The sequence below is a fragment of the Marmota marmota genome, unplaced genomic scaffold, assembly GCF_001458135.2.
Source record: "Marmota marmota marmota unplaced genomic scaffold, marMar, whole genome shotgun sequence".
Lineage (NCBI taxonomy): Eukaryota > Metazoa > Chordata > Mammalia > Rodentia > Sciuridae > Marmota > Marmota marmota.
This window is the reverse complement of record NW_026000242.1, coordinates 26,743,407-26,770,386: the sequence shown is the minus strand read 5'-3', so window position 1 is coordinate 26,770,386 and position 26,980 is coordinate 26,743,407. Positions and strand designations below refer to the sequence as shown.

At 34.5% G+C, this 26,980-nt stretch overlaps 1 protein-coding gene across 3 annotated transcripts; it reads left to right on the top strand.

Moving 5' to 3' along the window:
* Window positions 1–2: 2 nt before the first annotated feature.
* On the top strand, window positions 3–25,718 carry Kdm4d (lysine demethylase 4D). 3 transcript variants are annotated; one of them, XM_048795777.1, is made up of 4 exons: window positions 3–391; window positions 482–691; window positions 2,050–2,143; window positions 20,838–25,718. In XM_048795777.1, the coding sequence occupies exon 4, from the start codon at window positions 21,197–21,199 to the stop codon at window positions 22,721–22,723; it is 1,527 nt and encodes a 508-aa protein (XP_048651734.1). In that variant the 5' UTR covers window positions 3–391; window positions 482–691; window positions 2,050–2,143; window positions 20,838–21,196; the 3' UTR covers window positions 22,724–25,718. The 3 variants fall into 3 exon arrangements, 2 of the variants coding, with proteins under 2 accessions (XP_048651734.1, XP_048651735.1); XR_001503982.2 differs by lacking the exon at window positions 20,838–25,718 and adding an exon at window positions 4,380–5,765 and having other exon boundaries at window positions 5–391; XM_048795778.1 differs by lacking the exon at window positions 482–691.
* Window positions 25,719–26,980: the final 1,262 nt, after the last annotated feature.

Sequence of the window (26,980 nt, the reverse complement as noted above, 5' to 3'; positions counted from 1 at the left end):
GCAGGGGGTGGGGCTGAGACAGCCCAGGGGGCGGGCGTTTGAAATCTGTGCCTTAGAGTAGACCCTAAATATCATTTTTATACCTTGGAGAACCAATTACTTAATGTCTTTTCCGTCTTTTCCTTCCCCGACCCCCTCCCAGACTCCTTCATTCCGGTACTGCGTGGACGGAAAGCCCCGGGTAGCCGACACCACGTCCGCAACTAGAGGGAAAGAGCGTGGAAAAGGATTATATCAAACTGTTAAAATCCAACGGCTCCTGCTTCCGTCCTGCTCCTGAGCTAGACCCAACCAGCCTAGGGAGTTGGGCTACGGAAAGACTAGTATTTTCACTTAATTGGATATGAAGAAAGAACAAATATGTACGGGGGCAACCACGATCTTTATAAAGGTACCATTCCTCAAAAACCTTAGACTTCAAAGCAAAGGTTGTAGTCGTATTGTTGGTTAAAATTTTTATCTTTTTTTTTTTTTTTTTAAGCGCTAAGTTCTAATGGGAGGGGCGATGTCAGTTTTAGCGTTTATGACGTTGAACGTTTAGAACGGTGGGCCCAGCTGTCAGAAGCGCGAGATGGAATTAAGATGGCTACTCAAGCGTTAGGTGAAGTTTAAATAAGACAATGAAAACCTGGGGGAAATAATCACCAATGGTCTCCCACTGCTATCAAAAGAAAAAAAAGACCGAGAGCAGGTATCTTTTTTTGCTTTGTTTGCATTGCTATTTTCATCACAGATCTTGGAGCATAGTAAATGCTCAATAAGTCATTGTTCAACAAATGAAAATTCAGCTCCCCCAATTTAGTTTCAAATGTCAAATTTTACGTAATTGGATGCTTAAACCCTCTCTCCATGGATTCTTTCTTCAAAAAACTTTCAAATGAAGAAAGAAAAAACCCTCCTCGCCCATAAAGTTCGAGATAAAAATCTTGACCCACCCCCACCCCAGCACGGGGGTAGGGTGGGGGGCAGGTTAACTCTCATACTAGAGCAAATGCTCCTGCACCAAACTATTGAGGAATAGATGTCAGGAAACTCTGGAAAAAATTAAAAATCTTCATTTTTATCTTACTTGAAGGTATTCTTTCACCAGTCTCACATCCAGAATCCTGAAAGACCTACTTAAATTGCTTTTCCTTCACTCTTCATATCCTATTCATTTGCAAATCTTACCAGTTTTTAAAAAATTTACCCAACATTTCAATTCACTGCTACTGCCCTCATCCAAGCAAGCCACCATCATCTTCCACTTGGATGTGATTACCTCCTAGTGGATCTTCCTGCCTCCTCTTTAGCTACAATTTTATATATAGCAGCAAGAGTTATGTTTTAAAATTGTTAGATAGCATTATTCTCCTGCATAAAAATCTATTGCACTTAAAAATTAATAATATCTCCTGAGGCCCCGTGGAACCTAACTCTTGCATACCTCCCTGATTTCTGGTTCATTCAGTCAGTTACATACTAAGCTCAAGATGTAGCCAAGTGGGCATTTATTTCACAAAACAAGGAAAGATTCTTTATTTTTGCACTAGATTTTCTGTTATCTCAGTCCCAATATAACAACTGCTATTCTTCAACTTTCAGCTCAGATGCCACCTCCTCGGTGAGGTTTTTCCTGACATCTACATCAACACCCCACCCCTCCAATGAACACACTCTCATATAACCCTGTTTTACTTTTCATAAAACCAAACACTTCCTGAATTTATTGCTTGTTGTATTGCTTTGTTTTTTATCTGAGAGGCTGTATCGCATATCACAAAGGCATGGAGAGTAAAGATCTAGTCTAGGTTCTAAATTCTAGTTCTGCCCTTTCCTAGTTTTGTAACCTTAGGCAAGTCATTTTCCCTTTCTGTGCCCTCAATTTCCTCATGCAAAAATGGGGATAATTCTAGTTCCTACCTCATAATGTTACTGAAAGGATTAAGTAAATTAATACTTGTAAAGTGCTTAGAACTGTCTCAGCAAACAGTACTTGCTAAATAAATGTTAGCTATTATTATTATTAATATTATTTTTTTATTATTATTGTCTATTTTCCTATATTAGAACATAAGTTCCAGGAAATCAGGAACCTTGTCTCTCTTGTTCACTGGTGTATCCTCTGCATATAGAACAGTGCCTGGCACATAATAGGTGCTGAGTAAGTATTTGTTGAATGAATGAATGAATGAATCATGTACTATGAAATAGGGGAATGAAGTAACAATGACAAGATGGTGACACAGTTTTAGAAAATACCCACACTTTTTATATTCTAACTGCCTTTATCAACCCTGAGTAACCCCAATCCATTTAACTCATAGCCTACTACCCATTCTTTTAACTGCTAACTTTAATTTAATAAGCATGCCATGATTTCATTAATACCAATGTACATTATAATCAATCCATTCACAAAATTAAAAGATTCTAACTAAAATGGTCTAAAAGTATTAATAAGAAAAATACTAAAAAAATTTATACATAAATGATCTGAAAATACTTATCAGAAAATTGAACTATAAAATTTTGACATAAGCAGTTTTGAAAATATTAAGAAAAAGAAACTAAAAGTTGGAAATTTCAGTAAAAGCTTAAAATTTACCCTATCTGCTAAGTTAACCAGAAAAAATCATATAACCTCTCTATAATTCTTAATTTAAACCTGTTATCACAGAAATCTAGTTGGGTCCTTAATTCTGCCTAACAATCTTCCTCTATTTTTCTAATTGTTTATTTTTCTACTCAATAACATTTCCCACATTTCCCTCTTTCTTTAAGTCTACGTGCCTCTTCCATTTCCTTTCCTTTCTCATCTTCTTCCTTGAGAGTGGAAGATCTTTTGATTTATCTGGTAAAATAGAAACTCTTAAACAAGGACTCCTTATCTTACCTTTGGGCATATCTATCAAGTTGCCTTTGGCTATGCCCATATCCTCAGCATTCCATGTGTAACTAGAAAGGAGGTGACCTCAAACCCCCTTGTGCTTTGGATCCTAATCCTCTGGACTTCTTAATGACTGCTTTATTTCTTGTTTCTCATAATCTACAAAGCCATCCTTTTCAAATCATACTTAATAGCTTTTGGACATAGTATGGTATATCTTAACTGTAAAAATTCTCCAGATCTGACAGAGATAGTGTTTTATAGTGTAAAAAGGGTGTTGTATTTAATAACTGTGATTGCAAAACTGGCTATTCTTAAGGCAGGAAGTAATGGACGAATTCTAGCTTCAAAGCTAATACAAAAACAATACCCCAAAGGGGAAAAAAGACCATAATAATCTAAAAAGAAAATTTTAAGAAATTATAGTACCTAGTGCTTGAAAAGACATTTTAATCAAGGTAGACCCTCTAAGAGCTTTAAAATATATGATTTTTAAAAAGTCATGTATATGATAAAAATTAGTTTTATAGCCAATATGCCAAATACAAAGTCAATTGCTAACTACTAGATTAGCAGATAAATTTCATGTCTATAACAGAAAGGGTTGCTACGACTACTGTTAATACTAATATAATATGTACACTAATATACATAATATAAAAATACAAACAACCCAGTTAAAATTAACAAAGATATAAACAGGCTATTCAGGAAGAATAATTCCAAATCAACAATAGACAATAAACATGAAAGACACTGAATCTCCCAATGAGAAAAATGAACATAACTAACAACAAAGTATCACATTGCAGCATTAATTAGCAACAGTTAAGCAAATTTAATAGAATTGGATATGATTGAAAGAAAAGGATATTAAGTCAGACAGTGGGGAGGTATTGTTACCTTCATAGTTAAATTCAAAAGTGCCCCAGGCCCCCCCCCCACCAGGTGTTCTTTAGTCATTTTGACTCTTTGACTCATCATATTCATTTGCCTTTCTAGACTATGATACTTGAACTCACACAGCTGCTTCTGCTTTGAGGCCCTCAAACTAGCTATTTTCTCTGCCAAGATAGTCTTCCTTCTCCTGTTGGTCTTTGCTCAAATTAAACCAACCAACCCTGATATTTTGTTTAAAATGACAACTGTACTTCCCTTCTGTCTCCTAAAGTCCTGTATACTGTGTATCTCCCTTACTCTGCTCTTCTTTTTCTACGCAGCATGAACTTTCTTCCATGATCCTATTTAATTTAGTTATGTTACATTTGTTTCTTTCGCCACCTTTTCCATTCTGAATATAATTTCTACAAGGGCAAGGATCTTTGTTTTGCTCAGTGATAAAGTCCACGAATCTAAAGCAATGCCTGACACCAATAGTTGCCCAGTAATAATTTTCCACATAAGAAGATAAATGAGTGAATGGATGGATGGATGATTGAACAAGTTTTAACAGGAAAAAATCATGTTCTTATGTAAAAAGTTACTGTCTTAATCTTTTTATATTTTAAAGGAGAAAAAAGTAACTTACATTCCACTAGTCTGAAATCCTGATTTGAAATGAAGATATGACAAGACCCAGAGAAATGATTTCCATTCAGGAGAGAATCTCTAAGTGAAAATTCATGTGCTGATCAGGCTCAATATATACCATCAAAATTCTAATTAAGTCATTCCCTACCCCAAGTCCAATCAAGGCTGATTCATTCTCTCTCCATTTCTACCAATTGAATCACTTCCTCCCAATTCTAGTAAATCCTTTCATATACAAAGTTGAAATTTGTGCTTAAAAATGTTGGATGTTTTTGATAAGAAACAGAAAACCCAATGCGCATGAGTCAAAATTGCATTAATGAATAATATAAATAATGGAATCTGCTTTGAAATTTAAACCTAATTCTATACGAAAAGTTAGTGCTTTAATTTGTTTTGATAAGTAAGGAGGTTTTTAAAAAGTGGCTTGCCTTCTATCCCCAAATTCTGATTTTAAATGAAGACACTTAGGTTCAGAGGGGTGGTTTCCTGGATATAACCTCAGTGTGAAATTTTCTTTGCTGATAGTCCAGTTAGATTACTGGATAATATTATAATCTAACTACTACTTGTCTAATTACATGGTTATTTTATACTAATTAGCAAGCCAGACAATTATTACTAAGACAATTAAGAATAAAACTTACTAAAAATAGTTAAAATATCTAAACTATAGAAAATAAAAGAATAGAAAAATACATGCCAGGCAATATAAACAATAACAAGAAGACTTTATGGAGTGATATTAATTATTAAATTATTCTTTTTATTAAGTAACATTAATAGGGACAAAGATGTGCATCTTATTATATTACAAAGAAAAATCCACTAGGAAATAATGTAATCATGAACATGTATGCAACTAACCACATAGCTGGAAAAGTGTGAAGCAAAAAGAATTTCAAGGAAAAGCTGACAAATCTGCAATCATGGTGGAAATCTTTTTTTAACATAAATTGTTCTCATCTTGGTAGATCATGCAGACTAACAATATTGATCTAATATATATGTTATATGTGTGTGAATATATGTGTAATATATGTGTATGCTTATTGTATTTATATATGTATATAAAATCTTATAACAAAAACAGAATACACATTATTTTCAATAAACATTGAATATTTTTTCCAAATTAGTTAAGTATAAAGCCCCAAAATCAATTTCAATAAATGCCTGTGTGTGCATTTCTAAATTGTGTTAGTCTTGCCAATTTTTGAACTTTATAAATATTTCAAATGTTTATATAAATGAATTATATGCACTCTTTTGTGTTTTGCTTTTTTTCTCCCACTTAATGTGTGTTGTATGTAGCTGTGGTGTATTATATAGAATTTGATTGTGTGAAAATACATAATATAATTTATTCAGTTATGTTTGCATAAATTATTCAGTTATGTTTGATTGAAAAGTCATACTGGTATTTTCAGATTATCTTTTCTAAATATTTCTTAGGACTTTCTTAAGTCTGCTAGAAATTCATTTTTGCACAAGGTATGATGGAAGGGTCTTGACACATGGTCAAACAAGTCTTCTTGTTTCTTTTTATGAGTATCTTTGCTATGCTTGGCCTTTTTGACTTTACTATAAAATTTAGGAGCCAATTGTCGAGTTTAAAAAAAATACTTTAATTAAATAACATCAATTCTGTGGATTTAAGAAAAATTGACATTTTTACAATATCAAGTCTTCAAATGTATTAACAGGCTGTATCTTTCCCATAATTTAGGTCATCTTTAAATACTCTAAAGTATACTTCTCTAAGTATATTTATATTATTGTCTTAATAGAAATCTTGCAAATCTTTTGTTTGTTAGCCTCAGGTGCTACTTAATATTTAATGCTATTGTAAATGGCATCTTTCTTAGATTTTGATTACTGTGGCTGGAGTATACAAAGAAAATTGCTCTTTATATACAACTATTTTAAATGCAAGTAGTTTACTCAGATCTTTTGCATTTTTCACATATCCAATCATATCATCTGCCAATAATGACAACTATGTTTCTTCCTTTACAGTCTCTTTCTCTTTTCCTTGTCATATGTTGGTTAGGACTTCCAGGACAATGTTGAATAAAAATGCTGAGTACAGGTATCCTTGTCTTTTTCTTGATTTTCGAGGGAAAACTTTCAACTTTTTTCTGTTAACTATGATTTTGCAGAAGTTTAGAGGTAGATACATTTTATGCTACTAAAATTTTTCTTACTATTTTTAGTTTGATGAAAAGTGATTTTTAAAAATTTTATATATATATATATATATAAATATATATATATATATTTGTATGATGGTAGAGTGTATTTTGACATATTATGCATACATGGAGTGTAACTTATTCTAATTAGGATCCCATTATCAAACACTTACTGCATCTGAGATTAAGTTTCACCTCATCTTTCATTACTGAAATAGACTTATATGGATCATGATGTATATATTTCTGGAATCAGTATGCTCAGATTTTAAGATTTTTGAATCTGTTCATAAGAGAGATTGGCTTATTTATTTTCCTTTCTCATAGTGTTGAAGATTTGTTTCAGAAAATTTATGCCATAATATGAATCAGAAGAGTTTTTCTTTTTCTGTTCTCCAGGAAAATATGTCAATGATTGGTATTACATTTTCCTTTGGATGTTTGGTAAAATTTGCTGGGATAGTTCCTTGAGCCTGGATTTCTTTCTGGAAGGAGTTGAACTACTGTGTCAGTTTCTTCCATGATTATGGATATATCTAATGTTCTAATTCTTCTCGTGTCAATTTTGCTGTTTTATTTTCCTAATAATTAATTAATTTCACTTAAATTTTAAAATTTACTGGCATAAAGTCTATATTATTTTTCTTTGTCTCTTTATTTTTTAAATGTCTGCAATAGCTAGAGACTTCTTTATAATATTTCTTTCCTAATATTATTAATATCTTATATTTTTATTCTCCACTATTTTCAGCAAAGAGTTTTTAATTTTTCTAGACAATTTTTTAAAAATTTTGTTCATTCTCTTATATTGACTTTGTATTTTATCAACTTCTGGTCTTATTTTTATTTCTCTCTCTCTTTCTCTTTCTCTCTCTCTCTCTCTTGATAGTACAGGGGATTGAACTCAGAAGCCCTCTACATCTGAGCTACACCCCCAGACATTTTTAATTTTGTTATTTTGAGACAGGGTCTCACTAAATTGTTGAGGTTGGCTTCCAACTTGCTCATCCATCTGCTTCAGCCTCCTGAGTTGATGGGTTTACATGCATACTATCTCCTAGTTTTTTTTTTTTTTGTTGTTGTTGTTGCTATTTTTGTTCTCTTGATTTCCTCAGGTAGATAGATATTTAGTTCATTTAATTTTTCTAGATTTCTTCCTTAAGGCTTTAAATCTTTATTTGAATACTATTTACCAACATCTCATAGTGTTTGAAATGTAGTATATTCATTCTCATTTAGATCAAAGTATTCCAAATTTTCATTGTTTTGTTTTATTCTCATTAAAGGTTTATTTAGACATGTATTTTAATTTTAAATAAAATTAGGAATTTTCTTTTGATTATTAATTTCTAACTTTATTGTTTTATGGTCAGAGAACATGTCCTGTGTGCTTTTAGCCCTTTGACATTTGTAAAAACTTGGTTTATAGACACAAATTTATGGCAAACTTTGTAAAGCTTTTATAGTACTTGAAAAATGTTCTGAAGTTTGGGAGTCCAGAGTTTTATGTGTCTATTGCTTTTAAACTGCTTTTTGTATGAGTAGCATTGCAGTTTATGCCTGTCAACTCTGGTTTCCTTTACTTTCAAAGGTATGTAAGATTTGGTGATAAATGATAGGATGTAAGCCGATATTAAAGTTTAGAACCACTTACTAAAATCTAAAAAGAGTGTAGAATTTTTACTCAGTCAATATTCAACATTTTTCTAAAGATCATATTTAGTTATTTAAGGCCCCCCTTCCTGCCCAGCTCCAAAGTAAAAAAATAAGAAATATGAATAATGGAAAAATAAGAGATTATCCCCCCTAAATATGATAATTTATATGGAAAAAATCTAGAATCTATGGTCAAACTAGTAAAACTAATAGAAGATAGTAAATATAAGGTTTAAAAAAGGAATGTAAGATCAATACATAATGAGAAAATGAATAGAAAAACTTTTAATTTTATGTGAATCAATGGATGTGTAACTGATGTGATTCTGCAATCTATATATGGGGAAAAAATGGGAGTTCATAACCCACTTGAATCAAAGTGTGAAATATGATATATCAAGAACTATGTAATGTTTTGAACAACCAACAATAAAAAATTTAAAAAAATAAAAAAAAGAAAAGAAAAAAAAAAAAATTTATAATACACTATAATTTTAGTGTGATTCTAATTCAACCAGCAAGACTTTTATAGAACTTGATATATTTACTCTAAAATGAATGCTAAAGTTTATAAATCTAGCTAAATTAATTCTAAAAGAAGATTAGGATAAGGATATGGAGATTTCCTTTACCAACTATCAGTGGTAAGTATAATGTAATAATTAAAGCAGCATAGCATTAGCACAGAAGTGTACAAATGAATCAATGGACCAGATGGAGAGTTTAGAAAGAGGTCTTTGCTTATATTGTAACTAGGCATGTGAGAGGAAGATTCCAACTCAAGGGAAAAAATGGTTCTAGACATCTGGACTTCTAAAAACAAAAACAAACCAAACAAATCAAAAAACCCCCAAACAAGCCCAAACCAAAAAATATAGTGTTTTAAATGAGTGAAACAAATGAAAAATAAAGTAAAACGATTACAAGATATGACCTCAAAGAGATGGATTACTTAAACAAGACTTAAAGGAATAAAATATAATGAAACAAATTAATAAATTTTATTACATTTATTTTTTTTTCAAAATATGACATTATAAGAAATTTAAGTGGAAGTAGAGAGCTGGAACAAAACATTTGTAAGAGTACAAAGCAGAATTATTGTCTCAAATATTTAAAGAACTTTTGTAAATCAATAGAAAAAGAAAAGGAATCTAACTGAAAAAAATGAGTACAATATATAATTGGGAATTGACAGAACTGAAACCCACAAAGGTTAGTAAATCAATGAAAAAGTATTTGACTTCATCAGTAAGTAGGTCACACAGTTATTCATAATAAAAAGGATATGAATCATTCAAATTGCTCTAGTATAAGAAACTGACATTATCAAGCATACATGGAGATGTAGAGAATCAGAAACTGTCTTTCTCAATTAGTTGATATGATGTCTGGTACGGCAATTTGACTAGGTAGGATGATTTGACATTTCCTAGTAAAATACAAAGTGTAGGTTCTATATCATTTAGAAATAATGCCTCAAAATATTTACCTTAGATAAATGATTGCATATAAGCACAAGACACAAATGAAAATTTCCATGCACCATTGTTTATAATACAAAGCATTGGAAGTATTGTAAATGCCCACCAATAGGGAAATGCATTAGTAAAATACATTCTTATTAACAGGCCATGGATAACATATGTATGTGTGTATATACACTTATATGTATGTATATGATATATTATCATGTCTTAAATTTGAATTTAAAAATTATTGGAAATGATTATATAATTTGTATAAAGTAAAAATGGCAGATATCCATACAATATTCTTATTAATGGGGGCATACACACACAGAAATAAAAAGATATCCAAATTCATGATTGTAGTTACCTGTGGGGAGAGAAAGAAGAAAAGGCTTTGGGATTTGAAACAGAAGGGGACCTCTACTTAATCTGAAATATATTTATTTTGCTTTGAAGCATTAGAAGGAGGAAAAAGATCCTTAAAGATGGCTGTTCTCACTATTTCTATTCAATATCTAATCAGGGCAATTAGGCATGGGAATGCATTGAAAAGGCATCCAGATTGGAAGGGAAAAATAAAACTTTTGCCAGAGAACATGATCTTATATATGGAGAATCATAAGGAACCAAAAAACTACTAGAACAAAAAGTTAGCAAGGTTTCAGGGTATAAGATCAGTTTAAAAAAAAATATTGATTTCTATATACTAGCAATAAACAATTAAGGAAAGTTTTATTTACAATATTTTTTAAAGAAATGTTTAGGAATAAGTTTAGTAAAAGAAATGCAGAACTTATACACTAGAAACTACAAACATATTCAATTAAAAGTTAAATGAAAGACATTCCATGTTCACAGAGCAGAAGATTTAAATGTGTTAAGATGGTAATGTTCCCTAAATTGATCTTCTTTGTCAGTGCAATCTCTATCATTATTTATGCTTGTTCTTTGTCCTTTGAAATTAAGGGTTGATACTAAAATTTGTCTGGAAACAAAGGACACAGTATAGACATAAAACAATCTTGAAAAAGAACAACATGGAGCCACAGAGCTATAATAATATTTAAGGCTTTGGTGTAAGCATAGTGATAGGTTTGATGGGATACAATTGAAAGTAATAAACTCTCACATTTATGATCATTGATGTTCAACAAAAGTTCTAAGATAATTCAATGCTGGGAGTGGGAAGAATAATCTTCAACAAATAGTGCTGGAACAACGAATATCCACATACAAAAACAATGAATTTGGATCTCTTTAAAAAAATTAAGTCAAGATTGATCATAGACTTAAATGGAAGCTAAAATTTAAAAAATCTTAGAAGAAATCATGAAACTCTTCATGACCTTGGGATGGGTAATGATTTTTTAGATACAACACCAAAAAGTACAAGCAATAATGTGGAAAATTGATAAGGTGGACTTCATTATAATTCAAAACTTGTACACTTCAAAAGACATAGTCAAGAAAGTGAAAAGAAAATCCACAGATTTGGATAAAATACATGCAAGTCATGTATCTGGTAAGGACTTTTGACCAGAACATATAAAGATCTCTTGCAACTCATTTATAAGAAGACAAATCAAAAAATGAGCAAAATTTGAATAGAATTTTCTCCAAAAAAGATATGTGAATGGCCAATAGGCTTATGAAAAGAGGCTCAATTAGTCATTAAGGAAATGCAAATGAAAGCCTACAATGACTGTTACTTCATCCTTACTAGAACTGCTATAATTAAAAGACTGATGATAACAAGTATTGGTAAGGATGTTAGAAATTGGAACCCTCATATATTATTTGTGGGAATATAAAAAGTTGTAGTTACTTTGGAAAACAGCATAGCAATTTCTCAAAATGTTAAAACACAGTGTTGTGATATGACCCAACAATCTCACTTCTGTGTATTTATCCTAGATAAATAAAAACATATCTACAATACAGACTTGTACACAAATATTCATAATAACTTAAAAATGAAAACAGTCTAAATATCCATTAACCAAAGAATTGATCTGTCAAATATGGTCTATCCAGAACACTATAAAATATTATTCAGCCATCAAAGGAATCAAAATACTGATACTACAACATGAATGAGCCTCAAAAACATGCTGAATGAAAGAAGACAGACACAAAAGACCACATATTATATATTATATGATTTTGTTTATGTTAAATATCAAGAGTAGGCAAATTGATAAGAGATTAAAAAGCAGATTAGTGGCTGCCTTGGAGGGGTGGAGTGTATATGGGCTGTGACTGAAGATGGGAACAAAGATTCTTTTTTTTGGAGTGATGGAAATGTTCTAATATTAGATTGCAGTGATGGTTGAGCAGCTTTGTAAATATACTAAAAACACTGAAATGTACACTTAAATGGGTGAATTTTGTGCTGTGTAAATTCTAAATAAACTACATTAAGCAAATATGAAGGTGTCAATTTTCGCTGGTTGGAATACAGGTTTTTGTTATAGATTGTCTCTACTTTTTTCTGTTTTTAATATTTCTCAAAATCAAAAACTCAGACACCATAAATTCTGGGGTATCAATTTCAAATTAGATAAATGTGTAATTTTAGAAGCTTTTTATTAGACATTTATCTTCAGTACTGACAGGTATTCCCATCCCAAAGGAAATGACAAGGTCCCTGTTAGAAACTATGAAACTCACTAGTATACATTGTAAATGCAACTCTTTAATACCCTGTTCTTAAATACAAGACATATAAACATGTATGTGAGGAATACATTTAACATGCAAGATAGAAACCAAAACTTCCTGGAAATGTGAATGCAGAGAAAACAGATACAATGTAGAGCATAAATGAAACTTTTAAAAATCCCTGTAATTAATACTCTTTAGAGAAGAGAAAATGGGTAGCCATGCAAAATCTTAAAAATCTATGATAGAAAGAATATTCAAAGAACATTTCTGGAAATTAAAAATAACCAAGAAGTTTGGTAAATATAAAACAAAATGTTAAAATGTAAGAGGAAAAGTATGAAAATTAGAGCACAGTCAAGAGGTTTTATGTCCAACTAATTGTATGTACAAGGAGAGAAACAAAAGACTGAAAATAAAGTGGAGAAAAATACATTAAAGAAATGATCTAAGACAATTTCACGGTAATGAAGAATGTGAGTTTCTATATCGGACACAACAATAGTTGACAAGAAAGATCTACAAATCATGTCTAAGTGAAATCTTTGAAAATGAAGTTCAAAGGAGTATCCTAAAAGTGTCCTTTATAAAAAAAGGATCCGAGAGATTGGTTTGGGATTTTGAGACGCTAAAATTAAATGGAAGAGTGTTTTCAGAATTCTGAAAGAAAAGCATGAGGGTAGAATGAAAACATTTTCAGGTGTGCAAACTCTGGTAAACAATTGTGATATTTTCGGCCACCCAATAACTTTAAAATTCCTTTGTATTTGGAGATATTTCATATTGGGATTCCTGCCTCACCAAAGTTGAAGCCAGAATTCAACTGCCCAGCATCTATTGCAACAAAGACATAGACCTGTAACCTAGGCTGTATCCAACACTTCCATGCAGGGCTTTAATTTGAAGAAATGTAAAGAGGCAGATTTTGCAAAGGATACATTTCTGGAAGAATATGCTAAGAGAGTTAGCTTTCAGAGGCAGCAATGACATCAATTTTAGTTGGAAATTTCTCTTTCTGATTTTGGTTCCTTTGACAAGAAGAGGTACATGAATACCTCAAAACAGTTTGGTAGATAATTTGGGTATTATTCCTGGATTCAGTCTTCAAACCCAAATCTGTAGTCCTCCTAGAGATGCTTTTGAGCAACTTAATCTATACTTAATTAAGCTTCCAAGGGTGCTCTTGGTGGATATAGTATACCAACACAAGTGAGTAAACTAGGAATGAGACCAAGATGGAGGAGGATCAGGGCTCTAACATAACAGAGAGGGAAAGGCAATTCCTTGGATTTCTGAGAAGAGAAATCTATTTTTGTACCTGGTATGTTGTATGCATTTAAAACAAATTTGTGGAAATGATCTGGGAATGAATATATACAAAGTAAAGCAAATGAAATGAAATAATGAGACAGTTTTCAAATACAAGATAACAAATTTGTACTTCAATTGTAATGCAATCGCAATACCTTACATGAATCATCTGTGTCTGATCTTACATAGTAAAAATTCAAGCCTTTAATTTAACCAAAAAAATTTGATACAGCTACATGAGAGTTATGATGACAGGTTATGGAACAGTCATAAAAGAATAAAATTCATGTCTTTGTACCAGTGTCTGCAATATCTAAAATTGAAAAGTCCAAAAACATAGGTAAAAATAACAAACCCAGAAGAAACAGCTATAATTTATGATAATTGCCTTTGAAGAGTAGGAATGAGGGAGGGGGAAAATGAATTGATCAGGATTCTTTTAGCTGCATACTATAGAAATCACTCTATTTTGTTTAAGCCAAAGGAGATTGTTCTTTGAAGCATTGAGTAGTTTATAGAGTCTCTGGAGGAACCCAAGAACCAGGCTTAAATGCTACTCAAGAAATGTATTTAAAGTATTAATAATTCAAAGAAGCATGTATTAGTATTGGCCTCATTGAATCTATCCTTGAAGATAGATTCTAAAAGACTTCTCGGGGGCTGAGGCTGGGGCTCAGTGGTGGAGTGCTCGCCTAGCATGCATGAGGCACTGGGTTTGATCCTTAGCACCATATAAAAACAAAATAATGTGTCCGCCTAAAACTAAAGATACATAAATAAATAAATGTTAAAAAAAGACTTCTCACTCCTGTGTCTCTCTGCTCCCAGATTCTATAGCACTATTACTGCTATGGAATCCATACAACAGATGAAAGCAAATAGAGATGACTTCAATGCGGTTAATAATCTCATGCTCAAATTATTATGTCACAATGGAATTTTTAAAGTGACACTTAAATAGCTGAATTTAAAGTCCAAATCTCAATCTTCAGGTTTTATGTACAACTTAATCTTGTTCTTCATGCCTGATACTTCTACTATGGGTCTTTTTCTCTATATTCATACTCCTTCTGATATTCCTAAATAGGAGGCCCACACCAAATATTTCATGTATAGACACTTTAAAAGGGTACAGGAAAAGTCACCTTTTTACTTTTCCTTTCCTGGGCAGCTTATTAATACAGGCTTCTGAGTCCAGAGACATACAGATATTTTAAAGAGAAAAGCAAATGCATCTCAAAGAAGTAAGATTCATTACCTAAGATAAATGCCCATTAGATGAAAGATGCCTTTCAAGTAAAATGCATTCTGGAGGACTCCCACATCAACAATTTGCATTAAGCACCAAATAAATAGCCCAGCCAAATAGTGCTCATGGAGTATAGAGGACAGAATCCTCATCAAAGTCTAGGAATGATTAATAAAGATTCCTCATGTAGCAGGGCTTAGATTGGTCTGAAAGTAAGGGTTGATAACTTAAAAGAAGGGAGAAGTCAAGTGAGGAAGGAAGAACATAGTGTCATGAGCAGTGACTAAAACTATTTGACTAGAACCAAGAGTTTGTATAGGAAAGTATGGTGAGATACATTTAAGAAAATGAAAATCAATAAAGATAGTGGTTTGAACCCAATTATTCCTTACTCTTTCCCCAAAACCCACAAAGTGACAATAATAAGATTTGTGTTTTAAGAAATAAACTTACAGAGACAGAAAGTGATAAAGAAGACAAGATCATGGTAAAATCTGGATGTTGGAAAGTCAATGAAGAAGTATAAACTGATTTGTTAAACCCTGGAAAGCTGGGTCCTAAATTTGCAGGGAGAAAAGTCAAGAAGCATCACAATTGTCTCTACAGAGTCCAAAAGGCTTAGGATCCCATGGTGTTAGGCACCACTGTAAGTGGCAATTGAAATGAGACCAAGGAGGATTTGTTGAAAGTGTAAGTAGCAGTTTGTGTCCCAGATCCCCACTCTTCCTCTGAAAGCCAGGTAAATTGCTATTCTCTGAATGGAGCAGAAGATTAATTTTCTAGGTAAAAAGGTGGTCTCTGGAGTGGAAATTTCCAGGAACCATTAAGAGTTTGGTTGTCATGGAAAAAGCAAGTAAATTTTATGAGCTGGATGCTGGAACTTTTAGGCCTATTTTTCATTCTGTTGGGGAAGACCTGTTGCCTTGAGGAGAAAAGCCAAAGGATCCTTCACATGGAATCTGACTAGCCCTGGAGGGAGTAGCATCAAGCTTCACCCAGAAAACAACCAGGTCGCCAGGCAGGAAGCATGATCCTCAAACCTGTCCCCATGCTCAGGTTTCTTGAGTTTGCTTTTATATGAAGCAACTATTAAGGACATTTTGAGGACCTTTGAGGACAGCCTTAAATGTGAAAGATAAAGACCCAAAATTATAAAAAAGGACAAAAAGCAATGTCAAAGAAACACACCATATAAGAGAACAAAATAAAACTTCAAAAACCACTGATATTTTAGTATTTTCAAAGAAATAGAAGAAATACATCCATAAAACAAGAACAAGACAATAAGAAAGAAAACAAAGGTAATCTACATATAAAAAACAAAACAAAAACAAGGGAACAGAAATGATTTAAATTTTGGAAATTTAAATTTTGATGAGAGAAATGAAAAAAAAAAACAAATAGGAGGTTTAGAAGATGAAAAAGGGGAAATTTTTCAGAAGATATGTTGTAATGATAAAATGGATAGAAAATTGGGAGAAAAAGAATAATATGAAAACTGGAGGTCTAATACATGAGTGATCCAATATCCAATTAACAGGAATTATGTACAGATGAAATGCATTAAAGTCATTTAAAGGAAGTCATTAAAGAAGTTACTAAAAAATTCCTAACATTAAAGAAACCAATTTTTGTGATTTATAAAATTTAAGAATATTGGAACAAAAATTTTGAGAAAAAACAAGCCAAATCAAACAACAAAAATAAGCCCATCAGGACTGGGGTTGTAGCTCAGTGGCAGAGCGCATGCCATGAGGCACTGGGTTCAATCCTCAGCACTACATAAAAAGAAAACAAAACAAAACAAAGGCATTCTGTTCATCTACACCTACAAAACAATTTTTTTAAAAAGAAGCCCATCAAAACAAGAATAACAAGCACATACAATGAACAAGAGACAGATTTATATCCTCCTAATACCCATACCCATTCTTATGTCAATATCCACAAAGCAATTAAAAACTCCCTAAAAGAAAAACAGAATTAAAGGCACAATTAGCAGGTAGAAAGGAAAAGAAACCCTAGAAAATATTTATGTACCTCTTTATGGGGAAGTAGATTCAACAATATAAAAAATTGAAATTAAAGAAATACCAAATTGGGAAAATCATTAACATATCTAACAAAGGGTTTAATATGTTAAGTAATAAGTAAAATGTTCATAAAATAGATAAGAAAACACACTAGAGAAAAATGGACAAGAGATATGAACCAATACATATGATGAAATCTAGATGGCTAATATTCTTTAAAAAAATTAACCTTAGTAGCAACCCCAAAAATGTAAATTACAACTTGAGCTACAGTTTGTCACTTCCCAAATTTGTAAAAAAAAAATTTTCCATAATAAGTTTGCTTAATAGTGATGATATAAAATAATAGATTCTTGCTGGAAAGTTTTAGATCTTAAGATATTTAATCCTATAATAAATTCTTTTTATCAATATCTAAGGAATTTCATTCATTCAACCTTTATTTTACTGCGTATACCATTCTGGACAATGAATTTGGAATAAATACATAAGTAATTACCTAATAGAATTTATTCACCTATCAGACATTATGGTTATAAATTATTTTCAGTGAATAGTAAATAGACTTTCTAATTTAATAAGAAAATGTTAAGTACAGCATTTGGATATTGACTGTCAGAAGAAACTCTGACCAATGTCTAAGGCATTTTGCCAAAACCCCCCATTTGAAGTAATAAATTTGAAATATGTATGCATCTGGAAAGATAAAAAGACTCATCCTACAATTTGGGCAAGGATTGCAGTAAAGGGGCTGTTAAACTGATTAGTCTTCAGTCTTCACCTTTTCCAGTTTAAACACACACACACACACACACACACACACACACACACACACATACCCGGAGAGGCTTAGAAGGCAATATTTTAAAAGACATAAAGGAAAAACTTCCTAATTTCCAGAAATTCTTCAGGTTTAAGGGACCAAGAATCATTTTCCTAAATTATTTATTTATTTATTTTTATGTGGTGCTAAGGATCAAACCCAGTGCCTCACATGCTAGGCAAGCGCTCTCCACTGAACCAACCACAACCCCAGCCCTGCAAGAATCATTTTTTAAATCATTCTGATAATTCTCTCCCTTGTTTTTTTTTTCCCCTTTCCCCTCACAAACTCTTATATGTAATTTTGTGTAACAATGAGGGTCTCCTTCCATTTCCATAGTTTCCCTTCTCTCTCCCTTTCTCTCCCCCCACTCGTCTCTGTTTAATGTTAATCTTTTCCTCATGCTCTTCTTCCCTGTTCTGATCTTAGTTGCTCTCTTTATATCAAAGAAGACATTTGGCATTTGTTTTTTTAAGGATTGGCTAGCTTCACTTAGCATAATCTGCTCTAAAAAACAAGGGAGAGATTAAACAACAGCAGATGGGGTAGAGAGGGAAGATGAGAGGGAAGGGGAGGGGGGATAGTAGGGGATAGGAAAGGTAGCAGAATACAACAGTCATTAATATGGTATTATGTAAAAATGTGGATGTGTAACCGATGTGATTCCGCAACTTGTATTTGGGGTAAAAAATGGGAGTTCATAACCCACTTGAATCAAATGTATGGAAGATGATATGTCATGAGCTTTGTAATGTTTTGAACAACCAATTAAAAAAATAAATAAATAAACAACAAAAAAAAACCCCAATAACTTAAAAAAAAATCATTCTGATAAGAAGGAAATGCTTTTCTTTTATTGTCAGAACTATCAAATTTCCTTAGATGAAGATTTTTTCTTACTGTAGTTACTATGGGTAAGGATAAAATGGAAGACTATCCAAGAAGGCAGGGTAATTATTCTTTACTGGTGTCATGTGGTTCCACTCGACAGAAGCAAGAAGGCAGTCTAACACTAAAACTGAACATACAAGACTTAGTGAGAAGTGACACATCTGGCTAGAGTACAGAAGGCTTACTCTGTCATTTTTCCTGGCAAATTCTGAGCAGTTTTGTTGTGAGCACAGAATTACTCAGGAAAACCAGAGTATTTCCTTTTGATGTGCAATATCTGAAGACTATACATTTAAGGAAACATAGCCTCATTCTTCTTAAAATCCTTACAAATGTAGAAATAACGTAATTATAAACAAATGTATAAAACAAAGACAAATATTCAAAGCTTATTTTAATAGTATATTCAATACAAAATGGGAGCTTGTGTGATACTATACTTTGTATTTGTTATTTCTTGGAGGAAAGCCCCTTAGCATGGTATTTAAGTTTCTGATATTGAACTCTCCTCCTAAATTATTTCACATTCCTCTTTTCTTGTTTTTAGAGCAAGTATTCAAATAGAATGAACTAGTTGGTTATATATTCTGAAATGTTTGATTATATATTCCAAAAAATATGATAATATTATTTTAGAATAATTTTTTTAAATTAAAAATTAGGGTATGATGGGGACATTATCACATGATACATATAGACCCTTTAAGTCTAGCTTGAGTTGTGATGATTGTAAACAGGAGAGAAGCCAAACTGGATCCCGGGGTTCATGTTCTCATTTCCTTTTTTTAAAATCCAGAATAGACTTAATAGTCCATCATTATAATCATTCTTTTGGTCACCCATCCTTCCACCAACATCCATGTCCTCCTCTCTCTGTATTATAGTTGCCAGGAAAAACCCTAATTCTGACTGAATATGCACTATTTGCTTTTCTCATATCTTTTGGATGACCCTCTTCTATGGGGAATAATTCTGTTGTGCTAGATTGGTTTGTGTAGGGTTGCTATCACTTGTGTAAGACTTGGGGGGACAAATGCCACAAAGCCACACAATATGAGTTATGGAAACAAATGATTGTTATTTGTGGTTATTTCTTTACTATCACTCCTTTTTCCTTCAAATTCTAATTTTCTAGCCTTTTCAATAGATTGTTTTGTTCATTTATTTTCAGTCATTTTTTTCCATTTAAATATAATGAAATATACTTCTTAGTTGTCTTTAGTGGTTTTTGATCTAAACTCTATTTTAAATACATATAGAAGTTTGTGGAAATAGTAATAGTTTGATGAGTTATCACAATTTTTTTTTGTTCTTTTTAGTTATACATGACAGTAGAAAGTATTTTGACATACGTATATGGAATATAACTTCCCATTCTTGTGGTTGCATATAATATGGAGTTACATTGGTCATGTATTCATATATGAACATAGAATTCATTCTACTGCATTACAAATTAGCTATTCTGATGGGTATATATGCAGCACCCTGGTTCAGAGCATATTAACATTACTTTAGAGACTCCATTAGCCCCAACTCACAGCAACCTCTCTTTTTCCCAAATGTAAACATTATTTTTACCTTGAGCATAGATTACTTTGTCTCCTTTGACCTTTATGTAAATGAGATCATGTAATAGATATTCTCTTGAATTTAACCATTTTGCTCAATATTATCTTTATAAAATCTATTTCTGTAGTTTTTGTCTTCATTGTTATATGGTATTCCATTATAGGAATAATATACTACACTTATCCATTCTGTTGGTGACATTTTTGTTGTTTACAGTATTTGGTACTAGAAGTACGTTGTTATGAACATTCTCAGATGTGAGTTTCAGTGCAGAGACTTACACATTTCCTGAGCATGTATAACACTTGAATTATAAAAAATGCACATGTTCTATTTTAGAAGTCACTGTCCAAATAGTTTTCTAAAATGATTATAGTGTTTCATATTCCCTCTAGTAGTAGGGTATGAGAATTCCTAGCGTTTTCTTCCACATTGACATCATCACTGTATTGACAATATTATTATAAAATTTTAGCCTCTCTGTAATGGTAATATTCCATTATGGTGTTTAATTTGTAGTTTGCTAATATTTTTTTACATATTAATTTTCAATATTTCTCTATTCTTTCCTTCAGATTTTGTTTTATGCACTGCCCTAAAGACACACTGCTACATTTGAGTCAATCACCCAAGCCTTGGTAATTTGGAAGACCTCAAGAGGACAGAACCACGCACCAACTGAGGAGAATAATAGAGCTGCTGACTAAGCCACCATCATTATCTGGATAAAGCTAAATTGCCTGCAGTGCAGTCCTCTTGGTCAACAAAAAAGCCTAAGAAAGACTTATCATCTCATTTGAAAAATAGTTGTCTGATGGATCTTGCAGCCTCATAGTACAGCTATTTGATTATTAAAAAGTAGCATTTTTCTGCCACCTCATCTATTTAGAACATATCTAAATATTGGGATTTTGCTGCTTATTAAATCAAAACTATGAAGTCTAAGCCCAACTGTGCTCAGAATCCAAACTGTAGCATAATGATATTTCATCCAACCAAAGAAGAGTTTAATGATTTTGATAAGTATATTGCTTACATGGAATCCCAAGGGGCACACAGAGCTGGCCTGGCCAAGGTAATTCCACCCAAGGAATGGAGAGCCAGGCAGTCCTATGATGATGTCAGTGACATCTTAATAGCCACTCCCCTGCAGCAGGTGGTCTCTGGGAAGGCAGGTATGTTCACTCAATACCACAAAAAGAAGAAAGCCATGACAGTGGGAGAGTATCACCTCCTGGCAAACAGCGAAAAGTATAGAACTCCCCCACACCTGAATTTTGAAGATCTGGAAAGAAAGTACTGGAAGAACCGCCTTTATGACTCACCAATTTATGGTGCTGACATCAGTGGCTCCTTATTTGATGAAAGCACTAAAGAGTGGAACCTGGGGCACTTGGGAACCATTCAGGACCTGTTGGAACAGGAATGTGGAGTTGTCATTGAGGGTGTCAACAGGCCCTACCTGTACTTTGGCATGTGGAAGACCACTTTTGCGTGGCACACGGAGGACATGGACCTTTACAGCATCAATTACTTGCACTTTGGGGAGCCCAAAACGTGGTACGTGGTGCCCCCTGAACACGGTCAGCGCCTGGAGCGCCTGGCCAGGGACCTTTTCCCGGGCAGTTCCCAGGGCTGTGAGGCCTTCCTAAGACACAAGGTGGCCCTCATCTCGCCCACAGTCCTCCATGAGAATGGCATTCCCTTCAATCGCGTGACTCAGGAGGCTGGTGAGTTCATGGTGACATTTCCCTATGGCTACCATGCTGGCTTCAACCATGGTTTCAACTGTGCGGAAGCCATCAATTTCGCCACTCCGAGGTGGATTGATTACGGCAAAGTGGCGTCTCAGTGCAGCTGTGGGGAGGCCAGGGTCAGCTTCTCCATGGACGCCTTTGTGCGCATCCTGCAACCCGAGCGCTATGAGCTGTGGAAATGTGGACAAGACAGGGCCGTAGTGGACCACACTGAGCCTACAGCGCCTGGTAGACAGGCGTTGACCACCTGGAGGGACGTCCTTTCACGTAGGAAAGCTTCCCCCAGCCTGAAACATCTCCCACTCCGCCAGGCCTCACAATCTGCTCTGCCTGAGTCCGCCACTGGTGAGACCCACTGCAGTGCTCAGGTGTGCCCGATGCCCAACTTACCATCAGCAGCCAGAAGTGCTGCAGTTCAGCCCAGGGCCACAGCCCACAGCTCCCAGGGGCCTGAAACAGTCCCGCCACCGACCCTGCATCCGTCAGTTCTGACTGGCAGACGTGGTCGTGGTCGTCGTCCTAGGGAACTAAGGGTTCAGGAACAGACTTCTCAGGTTCCAGCCAAGAGACGCCTGTCTGCTGGCACAGCCAGCATAGCTCTGGACCCAGAGCGTCGGCTCAAAACTGCTCATGGAGATTTGATGATCAATCCTGAACCTCTAAGCCCTGGGCTGCAGCACCCTGCTATGACCCCTAAGCCCTGAGACTGCCTTTATAGCCTAGTGCTCTGCTGCATGGAAGTTTGCTGAGACAGGTCAAATGTACATCTTAGAACTTTGAATGAGTTTGGGGAACACTGGTCATGACGTGAGGGAGCCCCTCCTGCAATGCCCCTCCTGCACTGCTGAGTCCCTGATAGTTATAAAATTTGGCATACTTTGTTCTTCCTCACTGATCTTGGACTCTGGCAACTTCTGGATCTCCAGCTTAGGTATCATCCACTGGATACCTCTGGTGTCTTTGAGAACTAGGTTCCACTGAAGTTGCTGAAACCTGATTTTCCCTAATCTCTCATCCTCCAAACCCATTGTGGATGATGATGCAATTGTGAAGAATCCAGAGCTCTGGTTCTCCTTCAGTTCTCTTCCCTTTCCCCACTCACCCTTACCTTTCTTGGAAAATGAGGCACTTTTGACCAATTAGGTTAATAGAGAGCACTGAAAAGAAGGTGATAAGCCTTTTAAAATTTTGATGTATTTAAAATGTATTCTCACCCAGTATTTGTTCACAAGTATATTAAAGGTAATGGAACCAAAATGTTAAAATTTGACCTTATTTCTAATACTATAGTTTCAAACAATGGGGGCAGGTAGTGGAGTATATTCTTTTATGTATGTTTCTTAATTGTTTCAAAACATTTTTTTTTTTTGTAGGCTAGTTACATTGTGTGGTGATGGTGAGTGGGTTTGGGGATGCACACTGAATTCTGGCTATCTTTTTGAGAGTTTTTTGTTTGCAACCATGTTTGAGGATGATGTGCAGGGCAATGGAAGTTAAGTTGCTGGGAGAGATGATCAAGCATAGGAAAAACAAGTTTTTACTGACTTTTGAAAGCTTTTATTATTTTTTAAAATGTTGTCCTAATTAGTTATACATGACAGTAGTATAAGTATATTTCACATTTCCCTTATTCAGCCCAATAAAAAAGTACACAAATCAATAAATGAGACAATTTCAGTTACTATTATGTGTTATGAGCCCCTGGTCAGGGAGAGCTTCTCAGAGCAGAAGACGTTTTTGAGGCCCAAATGAGAAAAAGGGAAGGTCCAGAGCAGCATTTTCCACTTTCACAGACCAACAAATGCAATAGACCTAATGTGGAGCTGGGTGATGCTGTTTTCTTAGGAACAGAGAGGAAACTCATTTGTGTTTGGGGCATAGAAAGGAAGAAGAGGCAGGGCCAGAGTATGTGGGCCTTATCTCATGGTAAGTGTTTGATTCTTTCGCAACTTGAAAGGAGAAGGCATTAGAAGTTGAAAACAGCAGTTGACATGATGTGATTTCCAAATTTCAATAATCAGCTTAGTCTTGTGAAAAATGTGGGGCTGGAATAGCAGCTAGACCATCTAGATAATACAAGTGAGAGTAATGCTAACTTAGACTTTATTGGTAGTATTGAAAATGCACACAGTGGACAAAAGCAGAATGTATTTTTGAAGTTGAAAGTGCTAGTTTTGATAGAGAAAAAAATATTTCAGAGAAGCAAGCCCGACTCTACTCAGTAAAGGCATCCTCACTCCTCCCCACAGAATTTCAGTAAGGCTGTGGAATTGGAAGTACCAGGTAAAATTGAAGACAAGAGTTATAAAAAGTTGTTACATGTTTGAGGTCCTGAGTAAAGGCAGCAAAAGCCCATATCTTCATCCCTAGCTCATCCAGGTGAGCAATTCTGTCTTTTCTAATGTTACAAGAGATGGAAAACCAGGCTGAGAGACTGAACTCAGGAACTCCAGGAACAGAGGAGAATGGGAGTGACATGCCTGACCTATAGGAGCATATTTTCTAGGGTTTCATGTGTGCTTAGGTTTATAAGAAATTGACAGTTTTCCGAAAAAACAGAAAGTCAATATTGAGATGGCGGGACCACAAGATTGAAGCTCACTGTATTTCCTTGAAAGGGAGCAGCCCTAGGGGGCTGCTGGGCCCACAGTAGATCTCACATGAGAAACGATTGGATTCGTATCTGGTAAGGACTGAGAGATGGAGGCTTTTATTCCTTCAGATGAAGTTTTATTGCCCCTGGTGTGCACGGACACAGGTTTCCTCTCCCAGTTCCTACAGCTGTGGAGAGATGCCTCACCCAAGGCCATGGCTCTTCTTAGGGAAGCCCATGTCAAATGACTGCTCCATGCTGATGCATGAAAGTTTGGCCACCCTGCTCCACCTGGGCCAACTCTGAAGGGCCAGTTCAGCTCCAGGGTTCCTTGCATGATTGGCTTAGACTGTCTTTGAGCCTGAACCTGAGCTCAACTTTTCCCTCTGCTCAACCCTGCCTCAGTCCCTTCCCTTTCCCCTGGCTATGTGTACCCCAAGGGCTCTTCTAAATAAATGCCCCCGGTGCTGAGCTCTTGAAGTCTGCTCCTAGGCAAGAAACTAGAACACCACTCTAGGTCTTGATTGAGAAAGTGAAGGTCTGTGCCCCCTGCTGACATTATATTCCTTCATTGCAAGGTTGTTCAGGGATGTGAGGAATTAGAAAATGCCAGATGATAATCTCTGCTTCCAATTCATGAATTTTTGTTGTAACTCCTGGCAAAAACAGATGCCTCTGAATACTAAAAGTCACAAGGATATGAGGCAAGTTTTGTGCTCTAGGCTTGATAAATCATTTCAAGATCTACCCCTAGATTTAGTGGAAGTACCTCTCTGAGAGGAACAATACCATATTTGGGGCAATCAACATGTGTGTCACAAGCTTGTGGCAATTGACAGTCACACAACCTCTTTGAAAAACTGGCAATTTCTTATATACCTAAGCACACATGTAACCCTAGAAAATATGCTCCTATAGGTATTTACCAAATTCAGAAAATCAATTCAAATTCTGTGAACAATTCAAAAGTCTCTGAACAGATGGATGGGAAAAATAAGAATTTATTGAAATATTCTTCATTAGATGAATGGATAAAGAAAAGGTGGTATATATACACAATGAAGTACTACTCAGATATAAAGAAGAATGACTTTATGTATGTACTGGAAAATGGATAGAACTGGAGGCTATCATGCTAAGTGAAATAAGCCAATCCCGCCAAATCAAGGGTGAAATGTTTTCTCTAAGAAATGGAAGCTAATCCAAAATAATAAAAACAGAAGAAACATCAGTGGAGTAGGCAAAGGGTAATAAAGGGAAGAAAGGAAAGATGAGATAGGGAAAGGAAATGATTTTGACCTAATTTTTCTATGTACATGTTTGAATATACCACAGTGAATGTCACCATCATTGTAAATCCACAAGACACTGATTTTAAAAAATTAGTAAATAGCAGAAAGATTAGAGAAGGAAACAGGGGAGGGACGAGGGGACAGGAAGAGGAAGTACTGGGGACAGAATTAGAACAAATTATATTTCTTGCACTTACGTCAAAATGAATTCTATTATGTATAATTAAAAAGAACCAGTAAAAAATTTAAAAAAACGATAAAGAAATATGGCTTATCAATCTATAGGAATGAACCATGGTTCATGCTATAATAAATAGATGTCAGAAACACGAGGTTGGGCTAAAAAAGTCATTTCCAAGAGAAAACAAGATTATGATTCTAGGGCTCAGGTTGTGGCTCGGTAGTTGAGCACTTGTTTGGCACGTGTGAGGCACTGGGTTCAATTCTCAGCACCACATATAAATAAATAAAGATTCATTGACAACTAAATATACATTTTAAAGATTATGATTCTATTTATATTCCTTTCAAGAATTGGCCAAACTGATCTGCAGTCATAGAAGCTAGCCAGTGGTTGCTTCTAATGGGGAGTGGGGACTGACTAGGAAGTCCAAGGAGGAGAGAATATTATAGGGTGGTTGCTGAATCATCCTACATCATTTTTGGGTGATGACTGCATGATTGTACTCATTTTGGATACTCACTGAAGACCTAAGATTCATGCATTTATTGTATGGATTGTATTCTGAAGCAAACTGAGTAGTAGAAAGGATAATAGCAGAGAAAAAGTGAGAACTGTCTCAACAAACTTCATAAATCTGAGTTCCTAGGTTAGTGGAAGAAAAAATAGAAAGCAGCTCAATCCACAAAACCAAATGGGGATGAGAAATTATGACACCTAGTATGCCACAGGAGTTGGGAGTAAAATTGAGAAGTGCAAGAGGTTTTGTTGAAAATTTATTTGCAAAGTTAGTAGTTGGTGGGTCAGCTCCATCAAATGATCATCCCAGCAAGTCCTTTACAATGATCTCAGTAGAAGACCAGATGTTCTTGTTTTCCAAGTGAGAAACGGTAAT

Coding starts and splice junctions, on each gene's coding strand:
- Kdm4d (XM_048795778.1), top strand. CDS start 21,197: ATGAAGTCTAAGCCCAACTGTGCTCAGAATCCAAACTGTAGCATAATG.